The sequence below is a fragment of the Hippopotamus amphibius genome, chromosome 10, assembly GCF_030028045.1.
Source record: "Hippopotamus amphibius kiboko isolate mHipAmp2 chromosome 10, mHipAmp2.hap2, whole genome shotgun sequence".
Classification (NCBI taxonomy): Eukaryota; Metazoa; Chordata; class Mammalia; order Artiodactyla; family Hippopotamidae; genus Hippopotamus; species Hippopotamus amphibius.
In genome coordinates, this window is record NC_080195.1 from 115,906,307 (window position 1) to 115,920,476 (window position 14,170).

A 14,170-nucleotide genomic window follows, 5' to 3' on the forward strand; every position below is an offset into this window, starting at 1 on the left:
GCCCTGCCGGAGGACACGTCTGACTCATGTCCCCCCCTGCAACCCCCCGACCCACCACAGCAGCCCCCATGGCCTGCTTCTGACCTCGGGGGGCCGGGGGCTGCGGCAGCTTGAAGTGGGATCTCAGTCCCCTGACCGGGAGTTGAACCTGGGCCAAGGCGGTGAGGGTGTCGAATCCTAGCCACGAGGCCACCAGGGACGCGTGGCTGGAGTCAGGCCCCTGGTTCTTGTCTGCTTTGAAGAAAGAATTCAGCAACGAGACAGAAAGTAGTGAGGCAGGTAAAGAGTTGAAGCACAGAATACCTGCGGGTGACACATGGGTGGGCTCAGAGAGGCGGTTCAGATCACTCGCCTGGCAGCCACGCCCTGAGTCTTGGTTCTCCTCTGGCCAATCATCTTGCTTTGTTCCCATATCTGGTCTGACTCAGGGCCCCCACCCCCCACCCCGTGCACGCGCATCTTTTAGCCGAGATGGGTTCCAGCGTGAGGGTCTCTGGGAGGTTGACAGGACATGTTGTGGGCTAGGGCCCCTCCTTTTCGACCCCCAAGGAACTTTTCTGCGTACGTGCAGTGGGGAGGTCTCCTTGATCTCAGGAGTGAAAAACGTGGTCGTCTTATCTTTTTACTCCGTCAGAGGTTAGCGCCTCTCTGCTCCTGCTGTTAACTCTTCCTTGAAATGTCAGAAGGGGACATTTTCTTGAAACGTCTAATCGCTCAGCCTGACGAGTTCCAGCGGCTCAGCGGGGCCCGTATCTCTCCTGCCTCACTTCCAGGCCCCGGAGAACAGCCCGTTCTGAGGGAGCGGGGCCCTGCGGAGCGGGGCGGGGGCGGCAGGATGGAGCTGGGGCTGCTCAGGCATCCGGACGGAGCCTCCCGGCAGGAGGACTGCTTCGGGGCACGGCGCGGGACGGGGGCCGACGTGGGCACGGTCCCCAACCTCCGGCGGAGCAACAGCAGCCTGTGCAGGAACAGGAGGTCGCAGTACCTCTTCGGCAACTGCGAGAAGGTAGGTCTGGGGGTCGCCGGGTCCGCCCGGGCCCTGCTGGGGCACAGGGACCGCCCCGGGAGGGCAGAGACCCGGCCGAGCTGGGGGCTGCAGCGCCACACGGCCCTTTCGTGGAGGGACGAGGAGGGGCACGCGGTGGCCGGGCCCGTGCCCCGGGGATCGTTCCTGTCCGTGGTCCGCTTGGGAAGGTGCCGGGTAAGCACCAGGGTGCCGGGCTGCCCGCACAGAAAGCCCCCACCCCCCCCACCTCATCGCACAATGACTGCCTGTCCTTTACGGACGGGGAGGGCCCCGGGCACCAGCGACGTCCTGGGCTGGCCTCACGGAAAGCCCCGGGCAGGCCTGCGTTGGAGACGCTTGGACGTCACAGCCCCTGGTCCGTGGGAGGAGGGTGTCTCCCGTCTCAGCCTGCCGTCCCGCGGGACGTAGGCAGGTGTCCTGACACGCCCTGGCCACCTTCAGACCACATCCCGTTGTTCCTGAGGAATGGCAGCCTTGACCTATCCACTGTAAAGGGCTGTGACGAGTCCCGGGGGCCCAGGAGGACGCGACTCCCCAGCTTCACCCTTCTCTCCCCGATCCCCCCCCGAGGGCCTCCGGCAGGTGGTGGGGGAGGGCTTGGTCTCCCATCCCCGAGGAAAGACCCCTGAAGGACGTCAGGGTGCACAGGCGGGTCTGAGCGAGGCTGGGACGTGGTCTCTGGAGTCACGTTAATATGATTGTCTGAGGATCTCAACGTGCCCTTCTTACTCTCAGCAAGGAAACCTCAGTTCGTGGATTCCTGAGAATGTCAAGAAGAAAGAGTGCGTGTACTTTGTGGAGAGCTCCAAGCTGTCTGATGCCGGGTGAGTGGCTTGCTCCCACGTGGAGCGACCGATCAGGGCAGGATGACCGCGTCCCAGCAGGGGACAGCCCGCGTGTCTGTACCGGCCTGGGGTACGTGGGGCGTTTCCACGCACCCCGCAAACAGGGTTGATGCGTGTGTGCGTTTCCCCTCCAGACACGCCCTCGCCTGCACTGTGCCGCAGACGGCCTCGCTCTTTCTTACTTCCACCCCTTTGTCACCTGGTGACCTGCCTCTGCCTCGGAGCCCTCCTGGACCACGCCCCGGGATGTAACCGCTCCCTGCCACCTCGCTCTTGTTTCTCTTTTCTGCCAGTTGCCCGCGGCACTGCAATGATGTGGCTTTGTGGTTCTGCCTGGTGAGCCCTGAACGCTGACCGTGGCTGAGTCCCTGTATTACTTCCCCGCTGGACAGAGAGCCAGCCTGCAGCTCAGACTGTGGACAGTGCAGGCAGGGGCCCGTCCCGTGCGGGGACGACGGAAGAGGGTGAGGACCTGGAACTGTACGTGCGTGATCACCGGCGGTGGTGCCATTTCTGGGGCCCTGGGATGCGCCCAGCGTGTGGTCACGAAAAGCGCCCCGCGTGGGGGTTCACGCTGCAGTCAGCTCCTCTTCATACGAGAGCCCTCTTCCCCGCCCCCCGGGTAGTGGTAGGGGCGGACCCTCGCCCTGGAGGAAGTTGCCCGCGTGCTCCAGCTGACGGCCTCAAGGCTGGCAACCTCTAATGTACTTGGTGGTCATCCGAGTTCAAGTTCACACCGAGTATCCTGACCATATGCAGAGAGTACTTTGCACTGAGGTCTCCAGTTTTAATTTTTAAAAATAGGTTTATAAAAGCAGCCTCAGAGGAGACGTGTGACACCCCAGCTTTCCAGACGGGGATCACGGGTCCCAGAGCACTTTGAAGACGGTTCCTGCGGAACCTGGCTCCCGTTGGCAGGGGTTTGGAAGCACCATCCGTTGAACGTCAACCCCTCCTTTCCCCTGAATTCTGAACCAGTGGGGAAACGTCCACAGACGTCAGTGAGGCTTGGGGTGCAGTTTGAGGTGGACATGGGGCTCCCTCCTCATTCAGTGTTTCTGTCCCGCTTTGAAGAAATGGGCTCGGGATGCATTTGGCTCTGAAAGTTCCAGAAGCACCTTTCTCCTCTGGATCCAGGCGAGAGCAGCTGCAGGGGTGGCAGGGGGAGCAGGCCGTCACTCAGACGCTGCTCTGAGTGTGTGTAACCCCTGTAGCGGCTCCTTCCTCGTCTGCCCGAGGGGCTGGCGGAGGCTCCCCACGCACGCCCACCTAGGTCGCGAGCGCCGGCGGAAATGCTCTGGTTGCTCAGTTTCTGGGTCAGGGGTCTCCGCGCAATTTCCCCTTCTGTGTCGGGCTTGGGCACAGCAGGCGATTTAAGATCTAATCTCACCAGGTGGGATGCTTAAAGAGAGAAGGGAAGGGGTGGGAGTGTCTGTTCTAGGCTAACTGTAGGAACCTTTGAGAAAGTTTGGGGCAGCCTTGGGCCGAGACACAAGAGCAGGGTCCTCGTCCTGGCCACCCCTTTGCCCACCTGGGAGCCAGCTCTCTCCTCCATGAGTGGAGGAGCTCACACGGCGTGCTCAGCCCTGCAAGCTGAGCCCTGCAAGTCTGGGAGTGACTTGAGTCTCCCTGGGGAGTTGTAGAGGAAGGTGTAAGGGGCGTGCTTGGAGGTCCTCATGGCTGGGCCTGTGCTCCCAGCCCTGGGGACCCCAGCCTGAGCAGTGGGACCAGGGGTAGCCAGGGATGCGCCTCTTGGGCAGTGAAAGGGCACCCAAGTGAGCCCAGGACACCGGGGTAAGGATGGGCCGTGGGCCTCTTCACCCGTCCGTGGTCCTCTGCGTGGTTAGTTAACCTGCACGAATTTTATACATTATTTCTCATCTAGAACCTCATTTGGTGCTTGCAGGTTTTGCAGGCTCAGGGTCAGAGAATGTATCATTTTCCCCAAGTAACTACTGAGAAGTTGAGACAGGGAAACCCATTTTCTCTCTCTGAGTCCAGCCGTGTTTCCCCCGTGTCATCCGGCTCAGTTCTTACCTGGTTTTAGACTTTTTTGGTTTGGTCTCAATAGCTAGTCTTCTCAGTCACTTGTTACTAGCAAAAATAGGACTCTAAAAAAAATGTGCAGATTTCCAGTTAAACAAGCTGTAAAGAGCACAGTTGCTGTCTTCTCTCTCTCCTGCAACCCCAAGGACTAGCGGTAAAGGAATAAAATGATTTCAACCCATGAAGACAAAGAAGGCAAGAGAGGAGGTGACAGTTGAAAAGAGGTAGTGGAAGGTTCCTTACAAAACTAAAAACAGAGCTACACATGACCCAGCAGTCCCACTGCTGGGCACATACCCAGAGAACACCATCATTCAAAAAGACACATGCACTCCAATGTTCATTGCAGCACTGTTTACAATAGCCAGGACATGGAAGCAACCTAAATGCCCATCAACAGATGAATGGATAAAGAAGATGTGGCACATATACACAATGTAATATTACTCAGCTGTAAAAAGGAACGAAATTGGGACACTTGTAGAGACATGAATGGACCTAGAGATGGTCATACACAGTGAAGTGAGTCAGAAAGAGAAAAACAAATATCATATGTTAATGCATATCTGTGGAATCTAGAAAGATGGCACAGATCAACCAGTTTGCAAGGCAGAAATAGAGACACAGATGTAGAGAACAAACATATGGACACCGTGTGGGGAAAGTGGGGGGTGGGGAGACTTTGGGGTGGGATGAATTGGGAGATTGGGACTGCCATATGTACATTACTAATAAGAAAAAAATACCAAATTGTACACTCTAAATATATGCAGTTTATTGTATGAAAAGAAGAAAGAAAAAAAAAAGAGGTGGCAGGAGTTCTCTTTGGGGGACCACGTGCATCCTCTTAGTCCTGTGCCCAGAAGTTTCTGCTTTGAGCCTGCACTGTGTGCTTTTTTAACATGTATATTTTGCAGTAACTATAGATGTATAGGAAATTGCAAAGATACTACAGGTGGAGCGCATGGTCCCACTCGGGGTTACACGGTCACCTCCTCTTCGCCACCGTCTGTAACCCCTGGCCACCACTCATCTGCGCTTCACCTTTATAACTGTTTCCACTCCGGAATGTCGTATAAATGGACGCACACATGACGTGATCTGTTGAGGCTGGCTTTCTTCATGCCGCAGAGTGCCTTCGGGCTCCATCTGACTCCTGTGTGCCGGTGGTTGGCTCCTGATCGCTGCCAAGGAGCAAACTGGCCGCAATCACAGTATTCATAGTGAGGCTTTTGTGGACGAGAAACAGTTGGGTCTTATTATTTTTTTATTCACTCTGCCAATCTCTGTATTTTTGATCAGTGTATTTAGAATGTTACATTTAATGTAACTATTGATATATTAGGACTTGTCTGCCATTGTATTTTCTTTTTACATTTACGTTTACATGACGTTTACACATCTCTCTGTTTTTCTTTTCCTGTCTTTCTGTGGGTCACTTGAACATTTCTTAGAGTTCCATTTGGACTTATCTGTGCTGTTTTTACCTTTCTTTTTCTAGTGGTTGTTCCAGATATTACATCATATATACACAACTTATCACATATTACTGACATCTACTGAGCTACTGATGTATCCGAAACTCATCACAGCCTCCTGGTGTTGACATGTACCAGCTTGAGTGAAGTGTAGAAACGTTCCTCCTTTTGCAACACTTTGCCCTTCCCTGTTTATAGTGTAATTATTAACAAAATTCCCCCACATACGTTGAGAATTATGTTAGATCCTGGTGCAATTGTGCTTCAGCTACCAAACATACTTTAGAAAATTCAAGAGGAGGAAAATGTGTTGTATTCACCCATATTTTTACTCTTTCCGTTGTTCTTTCTTCCTTTTTAATGTTCCAAAATTCCTTCTTTTATCGTTTCATTTCTGTTTAGAGAACTTCCTCTAGCCATCCTTTTTGGGGTAGTTCTGTTGGTGACAGATTCCTTAGTTTTCTTTCATCTGAGAATGTCTTGACGTCCCTTTCACATGCAAATGATATCTTTGCTGGATGTAGAATTTTGAGTTGGTAGTTTTTATCATCTTTTGAAAAATATCGTGTCACTTCTTTCTGGCACTTGTTTCTGGCTTCTGATTTGAAGTCAGGTGTTGGAATTATTTTCTGCGAATAGATAAGGTGTCATTACTGACTTTCAAGACGTTCGTCTTTGTCTTTAGAAATTGATGACTGCGTGTCTCTACTGGCTCCGTGGCCATGGCGTCGTGGCTGAGGCACCAGTCCTGACTCACCGGGCCTCCTCTGACTCCTGCGGGGAGGGCAGGCACTGGTCGTCCCTGGTGACCACATGGTCTTTGCAGGAAGGTGGTGTGTGAGTGTGGCTACCCACGCGAGCAGCACTTGGAGGAGGCCACCAGGCCCCATGCCTTCCAGGGCAAGGAGTGGGACCTGAAAAAGCACGTCCAGGAGATGCCAACGGACGCCTTTGGTGACATCATCTTCACGGGCTTGAGCCAGAGGGTGGGAAAGGTTAGTTTCCATGACTCCGTTGCTCTTACTGTGGATCAGAGCCCACCCTGGGTGACTGAGGGGGCTGGGACGTCCTGCGGTGGGAGGGGGAGGCTGGCAGAAACCTGGGGCGCGGCCCACCTGCCCGGCACTGAGGGAGGGGCGGGGGGGGGGCTCGCCTGGCAAACGGAGGCAAGTGGTGCCCTTGGGGAGCAGGCAGGGCGCTGCCGGGCTCTGCAAGGTGCAGGCGGGGTGCAGCAGCAGACTCTGCGGGGCGGCCTGGACGGCTTTTGTAGCGACCAGGAGGGCGCGGGAGGAGCGCACGGGCCACAGGCGGGTGGGGTGGGGGAGGGAGGGCCTCGGGGATGGTGGGGTGACCCAGGGACAGAGGCGAGAGGCCTGCCAGCGGCGGGCGGAGCAGGGAGGGGCGGGTCCCAGGTCAGCCCGGGAGCACGGGGGCTGGGGGGGGAGCGGGAGCCCGGCTGGACTCCCAGGCGCTGTGGGTCTCAGGGTGGCCGCTGGGCCAGCAGCGTCACTGAGCAGATCCTCGCGTCCCGGTCCAGACCTGCTGAGTCAGAGGCCCGGGCCCCATGGCGTTCCGCAGCCTTCTGGAGGATTCCGTGGCAGCTCTTGGGCAGCCCTGTCCTGGGGGCCCGGCGGAGCCCCTGATTTATGTGCTGGGTTCTGGGACCCTGAGACTCTCATGAGCAGGGTGTGACCTTTCCCCTCGAGGACTCCGAGTCGCCGCCCGCTTGGCCAAAGAGGCTGAACAAGGAGGGTCGGCGTGGGGTGGGCACCGGCCCTAGAGCCACCTGCCTCAGCACGGTCTCCAAGCCCCGCCCCTCGCGAGCCAGTGTCTGTGCGATTCCAGGCCCCTCCGGACGCAGCTGGCTTAACCGGAGAGGGGGCAGGACAGGCCGGGACGGGGGCTCCGGCCGAGAGGGGGTAGTGCCGGATGAGGGAGCAGCAGCTGCTTAAACCCGGGCGGAGACGATGCCGGTGCGGCCTTCCAGGGAGGCTGGCGTCGGGCGTGGGGCTCAGGATGCGGGTGCTCCGAGGGCAGGGAGGCGGAGTAGCAAGGGCGCTGTGGGTGCAGAGGGGAGGCGGCGACCCGGGCTGGCCTCCCCGGGGGCGGCCCCTCTTCCCGGCCCTGCTTCCCCGTCCTCGCCATCGCTGTCCTGCTCCGGTGCGGCCGCTTTACCCGCGGGGCCTGGACGCGGGCGTGAGTGTCCACCCGCCCGGTAGGGCTCTCAGGCGTGGCTGGTGCAGGACGGCCGGGCTCGGGGGCCGGGGTGCCGCCCGCTGACCCCCGGGGTCTTCTGACCTCCCTGCAGTACGTCCGCCTCTCCCAGGATACACCCTCCAGCCTGATTTACCACCTCATGACCCAGCACTGGGGCCTGGATGTCCCCAACCTCCTCATCTCCGTGACGGGCGGGGCCAAGGACTTTAACATGAAGCCCAGGCTGAAGAGCATCTTCCGAAGGGGCCTGGTCAAGGTGGCCCAGACCACAGGTAGCACCGGGGACGGAGGGACCACGGGTGGTGCTCGGGCCTGGAAGTGATTGGCGGGCGAGACGGTCCCCGGGAGGCTGAGTCAGGGCCTTGGAACTGGCCGGCCCTCGGGGGTCCCTGAGGCCAGGCCCGGGCGGGGTGAGCATCCGGTCGGACTCACCCCACCCCGTCTGCCGCTGTGCCCGTCCTGCTGTGCCCGGCTTGTTCACGGTGGCAGACGCAGCTCTGGTTGGCTCCCCACTAGTGATGCCTCGAAACAGAGGCGTTCGGAGACCGTTCTGAGATACCGTGTCCCGAGAGCAGGACAGAGAGAGGCAGCAGGGGGGCGGGGAGAGAGGACAAGGCCTACGGTCAGAGATGGGGACCCTGGTCCCGTCCCCCGCCTGCCTGAGCAATGCGGGAGAACGCGGCTCCCAGCTGCTGCAGGTGGTGGGGCTCCCCGGGGTCGTGGCTTGGAGGCTCACACCTGGAGGGTCTGCAGACGTGGGACCGTGAGCCCCAGAGGCACTCAGGGCGCTCGGCGTCGGGTGCGTGCGTGGCAGGGTCCTCCGCTCCTTCCCAGGGGCCTGGATTATCACCGGGGGGTCCCACGCGGGCGTGATGAAGCAGGTGGGCGAGGCGGTGCGGGACTTCAGCCTGAGCAGCCGCTCCAGTGAAGGGGAAGTGGTCGCCATCGGGATTGCCACGTGGGGCACCTTGCACAACCGGGAGAGCCTGATCCTCCCCGCGGTAAGCTGGCGGCTGCTCCCAGGACGGGGGACTGGAGCACAGCGGGGAGGCCGAGGGGGGTGGAGGCTCTCGGTGGGTGCTCGGCGGACAGGCCACCGCCTGGCCGTCAGGGTGAACGCAGCGTGGAGGGAAACGTCTGGACAGGGCCACCGGAGACGCGGGCAGAAGCCCCCACGCCCCGGACTCTGGTGAGCCCCGAGGAGTAGCTACCTTGGCTGGACTCTGGTTTCCTCCCTGGAGATCACAGGATGGGTCCACACGGGAGTCCCTGGAGCTGCCGCCGGTCAAGGGCTGTTCCTAACGCCGCTCTGACGAGGAATGGACGTTGCGGAAGGCGGTCGCTTGGTCGGGAGCACACAGCCAGCCGGCACCTGGGCTGCAGGGCCCCGGAGCCTGACCTTCCAGCCCAGGGACGGACGATGCGCTGATCTCCCTGCCGCGAGCTTCTCTTTTGAGCTTGAAGACAGAGCCCTCCTGCCTCCGTCCACCTGGTGCAGCCCTGAGAAGCAGTTGCTTAAACGTGGGGACTTGAGCTGGGAAAGATCATTTGATTTGTTCAGTAAGATGTTTGAGGACACAGTACATGCGGCATAACGAGCACGTGTCCCCCTAATTCACGGAGTCGGGCAAGCCTGGGGGAAACACCGGCCCCGGAGACAAGTCTCCTGACGGCTGAGGAGGGGTTATTGCAGCAGCCCCACGCGGGGTGATTGTGAACCAGCCCTTGCCCCTCCAGGGCGGTGACGGCGTGCGCTCCCTTCCTGGGAGAGCTTCCTCCGGAAGGCGGTTCCTTGTGCCGGCCACAGAAGCTTGTCGTCGGGCCGGTGGGCCCCTTGGCCCTCGGCCCTCTGTGCCAGCGTCACAGATGTGCTTAGTGGATGGGAGCGGGTCTGTCCTGAATGCTCGTTATCCGGAGCGGACATCTGACTTCCAACATCAGTCTGCACTTTTCTCCGCATTTCGAGTTCAGAAGATGTCCCGCGGTACAGCTGCCACCCGCTGTGGACACCAGGGGCCGTGTGTGCGGGTCCAGCAGCCACCCTCCTGGGCCTGTGTCCCGGGGCTGCTGGGACAAATGGCCACAGAGCCGGTGGCTTAAAGCAACAGAAATGTACCCTCACATTCTGGACAGCAGAGCTCTGAGACCGGTACCACTCGGCCAAACTCGAGACGTCGGCAGGGCCGGGCTCCCTCCGAAGGCTGCGGGGAGAAGCTGTCCCTGCCTCCTCCAGCTTCTGGAGCTGCCGCTCCCTTGGCTCGTGGCTGTGTCACTCCAGTCTCTGCCTCTTGGCCACGTGGCCTCCTCCTCTTCCTCTGCCTCCTCTTCTGAGGTCACATGTCAGGGCATTTAGGGCCCACCTGAAGGATCCGGGTTTATCTTCCCACGCTGAGACCCTTAGCTTCATCACATCTGCAAAGACCCTTTTTCCAAGTGAGGGCACAGTCACAGGTTCCAGGGATTAGGGCCTGATAGCTTGCGGGGGAGCGGGGGGTCACTTATCCAGCCTGATGGAGCCCATTCCTGGAGGGGAAGATGTAGAGCTTTCCATCTGTCCGTGCCCACCTCCTCTCCGTCCCCAGGGCAGCTTCCCGGCTGAGTACATCATGGATGAGGAAGGCCAAGGGCACCTGACCTGCCTGGACAGCAACCACTCCCACTTCATCCTCGTGGACGACGGGACCCACGGCCGCTACGGGGTCGAGATTCCCCTGAGGACGAAGCTGGAGAAGTTCATATCGGAGCAGACCAAGGAAAGGGGAGGTGAGCGGGGCATGCTTTCCAGGATGCTCGGCGGGAGAGGGGAGCGGGCTGGTCCAGGCGTCTGGGGCGCGGCTGGCCGTGACCAGGACGTCCGGCAGGTGGGATGCTGGGGGCGGGGGGGGTCAGAACGCACCTGGGTGTCTGTACACTTGTTCAGGAGGCGTATCTCCTCGCGTCCCTTTTAACCACTGTCACTCAGGTGACAACATCCTGTGGTCACTTCACATCACAAACACGTCTCAGTTCAGAAATCAGAGTGTGCACGCTCGGGCCTTGACGTCTCTTCCCTTGTTGGTGGGGTGGGATGGGTTCTCGGGCTTTGGGAGGTCAAGTACACAGGAGTTTGTACGTGATTTGCAGGTTGGCTGGACAATTTTGAGCCGAGGTTTTCAAGCTTCTTTGCACATCAGGGTTCCCCAGAGTGTGGGTTCACCCACAGGGGCTCTGACTCACAGGTCCGGGTGGTGAGGACTTGCATTTCCCAGCTCCCAGGGGACACGGATGCTGCTGGCCTGGGGACCACACCTTGAAAACTTGCTTTGACTGAGAGAAGCTGGGTGGGGAGTACTGGGGGTGTGGGGATGGTGAGACCATGTGGGCTCTTGGAGAGAAGGTTTGCTTCCCGGGGAAAGATGTTTCTAGAATCTTCACGAGCTTCCCCCACCCCCCAGCTGCCGGGCTGGATGAAGGGCTGAGGGTGAGGCCAGCCGGCCGGACAGAGGTTCTCCCTGACGGAAGCACGTGCTCCCGTGCCGTGCGTGGTTCCTGCCGGTCTGATGTGTCCCCAGCCTTGCCCACGTTCGAGGCACCACGGCAGCGCTGCAGAGAAAAGCAGGCTGGTGGGGGTGGCCTGCCGGGCAGAGCAGACCGGCCGGGGGAGCCCTGGGTGTCATGGATGGTCCACAGCCCTTGCCTTCCCTGCAGCCCCGAATGGGACAGGAGCGCCCGCAGTTCTGCTGCAGCTGGCAGGGCTGAGGAGGGCGGTCTGAGCCCATGGTCCTAAACTGGGCTCCGCGCTTTGTCCTAGGCGTGGCCATCAAGATCCCCCTCGTCTGCGTGGTGCTGGAGGGAGGACCCGGCACGCTGCACGTGAGTCCTGGCTGGGGGCGGGGGACGAATGCCCAAAGTGCTGTCACCTGCCTCCCGGGGGGGCCCTCGACACAAGGGGGCGGGGAGCCTGTCCGCCAGGGGAGGGAGGGGCGCCGGGTGGGTGGGTTGGAGCCCCCGAGGGGCCCTGGCGCGGGACGTGTGTGCTGGCTTCGGCCCTGGGGCCTGACGGGCACAGAAGCAAGGGGGTCTCCAGAGGGGACTGCGGCAAGGGTGGAGCCCGTAGCTCCTGCCTCTAGGACCCCCGGGCAGCCCGTAGGGGGGTTTCTGCAGCTCTGCACCCAGACTCCCGGGAGGGGGTCTCAAAGTACAGCCCTTGGGCACCCCCAGCCCCGTGGGACCAGCAGCTGAATGCAAAGCAGGTTCCTCAGCAGCTCTGACACGCCGCCACGGGCCTTTGTTCAGAACCCAGTCTGCGGCACGGGGTGGGCCTCCCTCGCGGAAGGCGGGCCAACTTGACCTCTGCTGTAGAACGTAGGACGGCATTGCCACTCGCAGATTTGGGGCCGGAGCACGTCCCGCTTATGGGATCATAGAAAGTGTCCACGTGTGTTTCGTAACTGCAGGAGGTCAGCACAGGGTCCTGGGGTCCCTGGGGGGCGGATGCATCTGGTTCCCGCTCCCGCCACGGCTCTCCTGCAGGGTCGCCTGGATGGCTTCCTCACGCCCAGAGCAGGGCATCCTTCCTGCCGGGGTAGAGCCCCATCCTCACGTTGCTCTCACCCGGGGTCTCTGGGGGTCTCCCTCGATGTCCTGGTCTCACCCTGGGCCTTACCGAGGGGGCAGAGCTCCAGCCCGGGCAGCGGCCCCTCCTTCTGGAGGCAGCACTTGTGTCCGCACGTCAGGGGGTGGAGACGGCCAGACCTTCCGTGACCGTGGTGCTGAGCGATAGAGGTGGTGTGTCGGCGTGCACCCCACGCACGTCAGGGTTAGCCGCTTTTCCCTCTGAGCGGTGGGACGCCACCAGGGAAGTGTCTTCGGTAAAAGTCACAACAGCTGGGCGTCGGTGCTGTTGGAGGGCGCTCCGTACTAGGAGGTGTCCGCGCAGGTGAGGAGCCGGGTCCCGGGCTCACGGTCGGCCCCTGTGTCGCAGACCATCTACAACGCCATCACCAGAGGCACTCCCTGCGTGATCGTGGAGGGCTCGGGCCGCGTGGCGGACGTCATTGCCCAGGTGGCCGGCCTGCCCATCTCCGAGATCACCATCTCCCTGATTCAGCAGAAGCTGGGCCTCTTCTTCCAGCAGATGTCCGAGACCTTCACCGAGAGCAGGATCGTGGAGTGGACCAAAAAGGTGAGGCACGCGGGTGCGTCGGTCACCAGGCCTGGACCTGCAGCCAGCAAGTGAGACGCTGTCAGCCTGGAAGCGGGACACGCGGAACCCGGACATGGAGATACCCGTGGGCCTGAGGCGGGCACGGGGGTGATCTGCAGGGGGTGGGGGGCTGAGATCCCGGCAGGCAGGGCGCTCCGGGCAGGCAGGAAGCCGTCAGCTGAGCTGTCCTGCAAGGGAGGATTCCCTGAACCTCTCGCCTGCAGAACTCCAGGCCTGGGCTGGTACCACAGGGTGCAATGCATGGCCGTCCCAGGAAGAGGACCCTGCTGCGCTGGGCAGGCAGGAGGCTGGTGCTGAGGTCCTAGCGGGGGCAGCGGGGTGGGGAACCCAGATTCCGGCAGAGGGGCGCTTCCAGGTGATGGCAGTGGCGGCAGGGTCCTGCCTGGCGTCCAGGCCTGGTGACCTGTAGGCCACCGGCGAGGTTAATGGAGACCTTCTGGGGCTGGCAAGGCAGGCCGACGTGCCAGATGGGGGCCCACACGTGGCTTCGGAAACCGTGTGACTATCTGGGGATGCTTCACATGCCCTCAGGTAGGGGCATCTGTGGCCTGGGCCCGTCCTGGGACTCCCCTGCCTCCAGGGGGTTTGGAGACTCCAGACCTGGGAGGGAGCTAGCTACCCCCAAAGAGGGGGCCCTCCTGCCCTGTGGGCAGGGGTGCTGAGTGGAAGCACAGGGAGTCGGGGGCATGACCCTGTGGCTGACAAGTCCAGGGACAGACCATTCGAAGGGCAGATTCAGCTTTACTTCCAGTGCCCGCCTGTCCTCTCTCTGTCTTCGTTTTGGAATGATTTTAGATTTACAGAAAAGCAGCTCAGATAGCAGAGGGTTCCCGTCCATGCTTCACACAACTCTCTTGCCGTCGACATCCTACAGGAGCCCGTGCGTTTGCTAGAACCTAGCAGTGAGCTCTGGTTCATCCCTGTGACCAAACTGAGGCTGTTCAGATGTCACGTTGATCCACTAGAGGCCTTTTCCTGTGCTGGAATCCAAACCATTAGCCTGTTCTCCTCATTGCCTTCCTGCCTTCCTTCCGCCCTTCCGTCCTTCCGTCCTTCCTTCCGTCCTTCCTTCCTCTCTCTTTTTTTCTTTCTTTCTGTGTGACATTTTCTAGCTAGCCCACCAGAGTCCAAAGATTTTCTGGAGCCTCGCCGTATGAGCCGGAGGAGGGTGGGCTGCTCTGGTCGTGGGGTGGGCTGAGGGCTCCGCGCCCCGCGTGCTGCCCATCCCTGAACTCCTGAGCTGCGAGCCGCGTGGGCGCCGCCGCCCCCACGAGCTCTGGTTTGGACCCTTCTCCTGACCCAGGGAAAGCATGGCTGTTGCAGACCAGGACCGTGATTGCCCTGCATTTCA

The 14,170-nt window shown here is 60.4% G+C and overlaps 1 protein-coding gene across 2 annotated transcripts in view; it reads left to right on the top strand.

Moving 5' to 3' along the window:
* Nucleotides 1-835: 835 nt before the first annotated feature.
* The window catches only part of TRPM2 (transient receptor potential cation channel subfamily M member 2), a 44,222-nt gene continuing 30,887 nt past the window's right edge, over nt 836-14,170 (top strand). For both annotated transcript variants that reach the window (XM_057697832.1, XM_057697833.1), the window contains exons 1-8: nt 836-1,006; nt 1,763-1,851; nt 6,223-6,391; nt 7,705-7,885; nt 8,448-8,614; nt 10,196-10,376; nt 11,404-11,465; nt 12,577-12,777. In XM_057697832.1, the coding sequence (XP_057553815.1) occupies nt 836-1,006; nt 1,763-1,851; nt 6,223-6,391; nt 7,705-7,885; nt 8,448-8,614; nt 10,196-10,376; nt 11,404-11,465; nt 12,577-12,777 (1,221 nt within the window). The remainder of the gene's footprint in view (nt 1,007-1,762; nt 1,852-6,222; nt 6,392-7,704; nt 7,886-8,447; nt 8,615-10,195; nt 10,377-11,403; nt 11,466-12,576; nt 12,778-14,170) is intronic.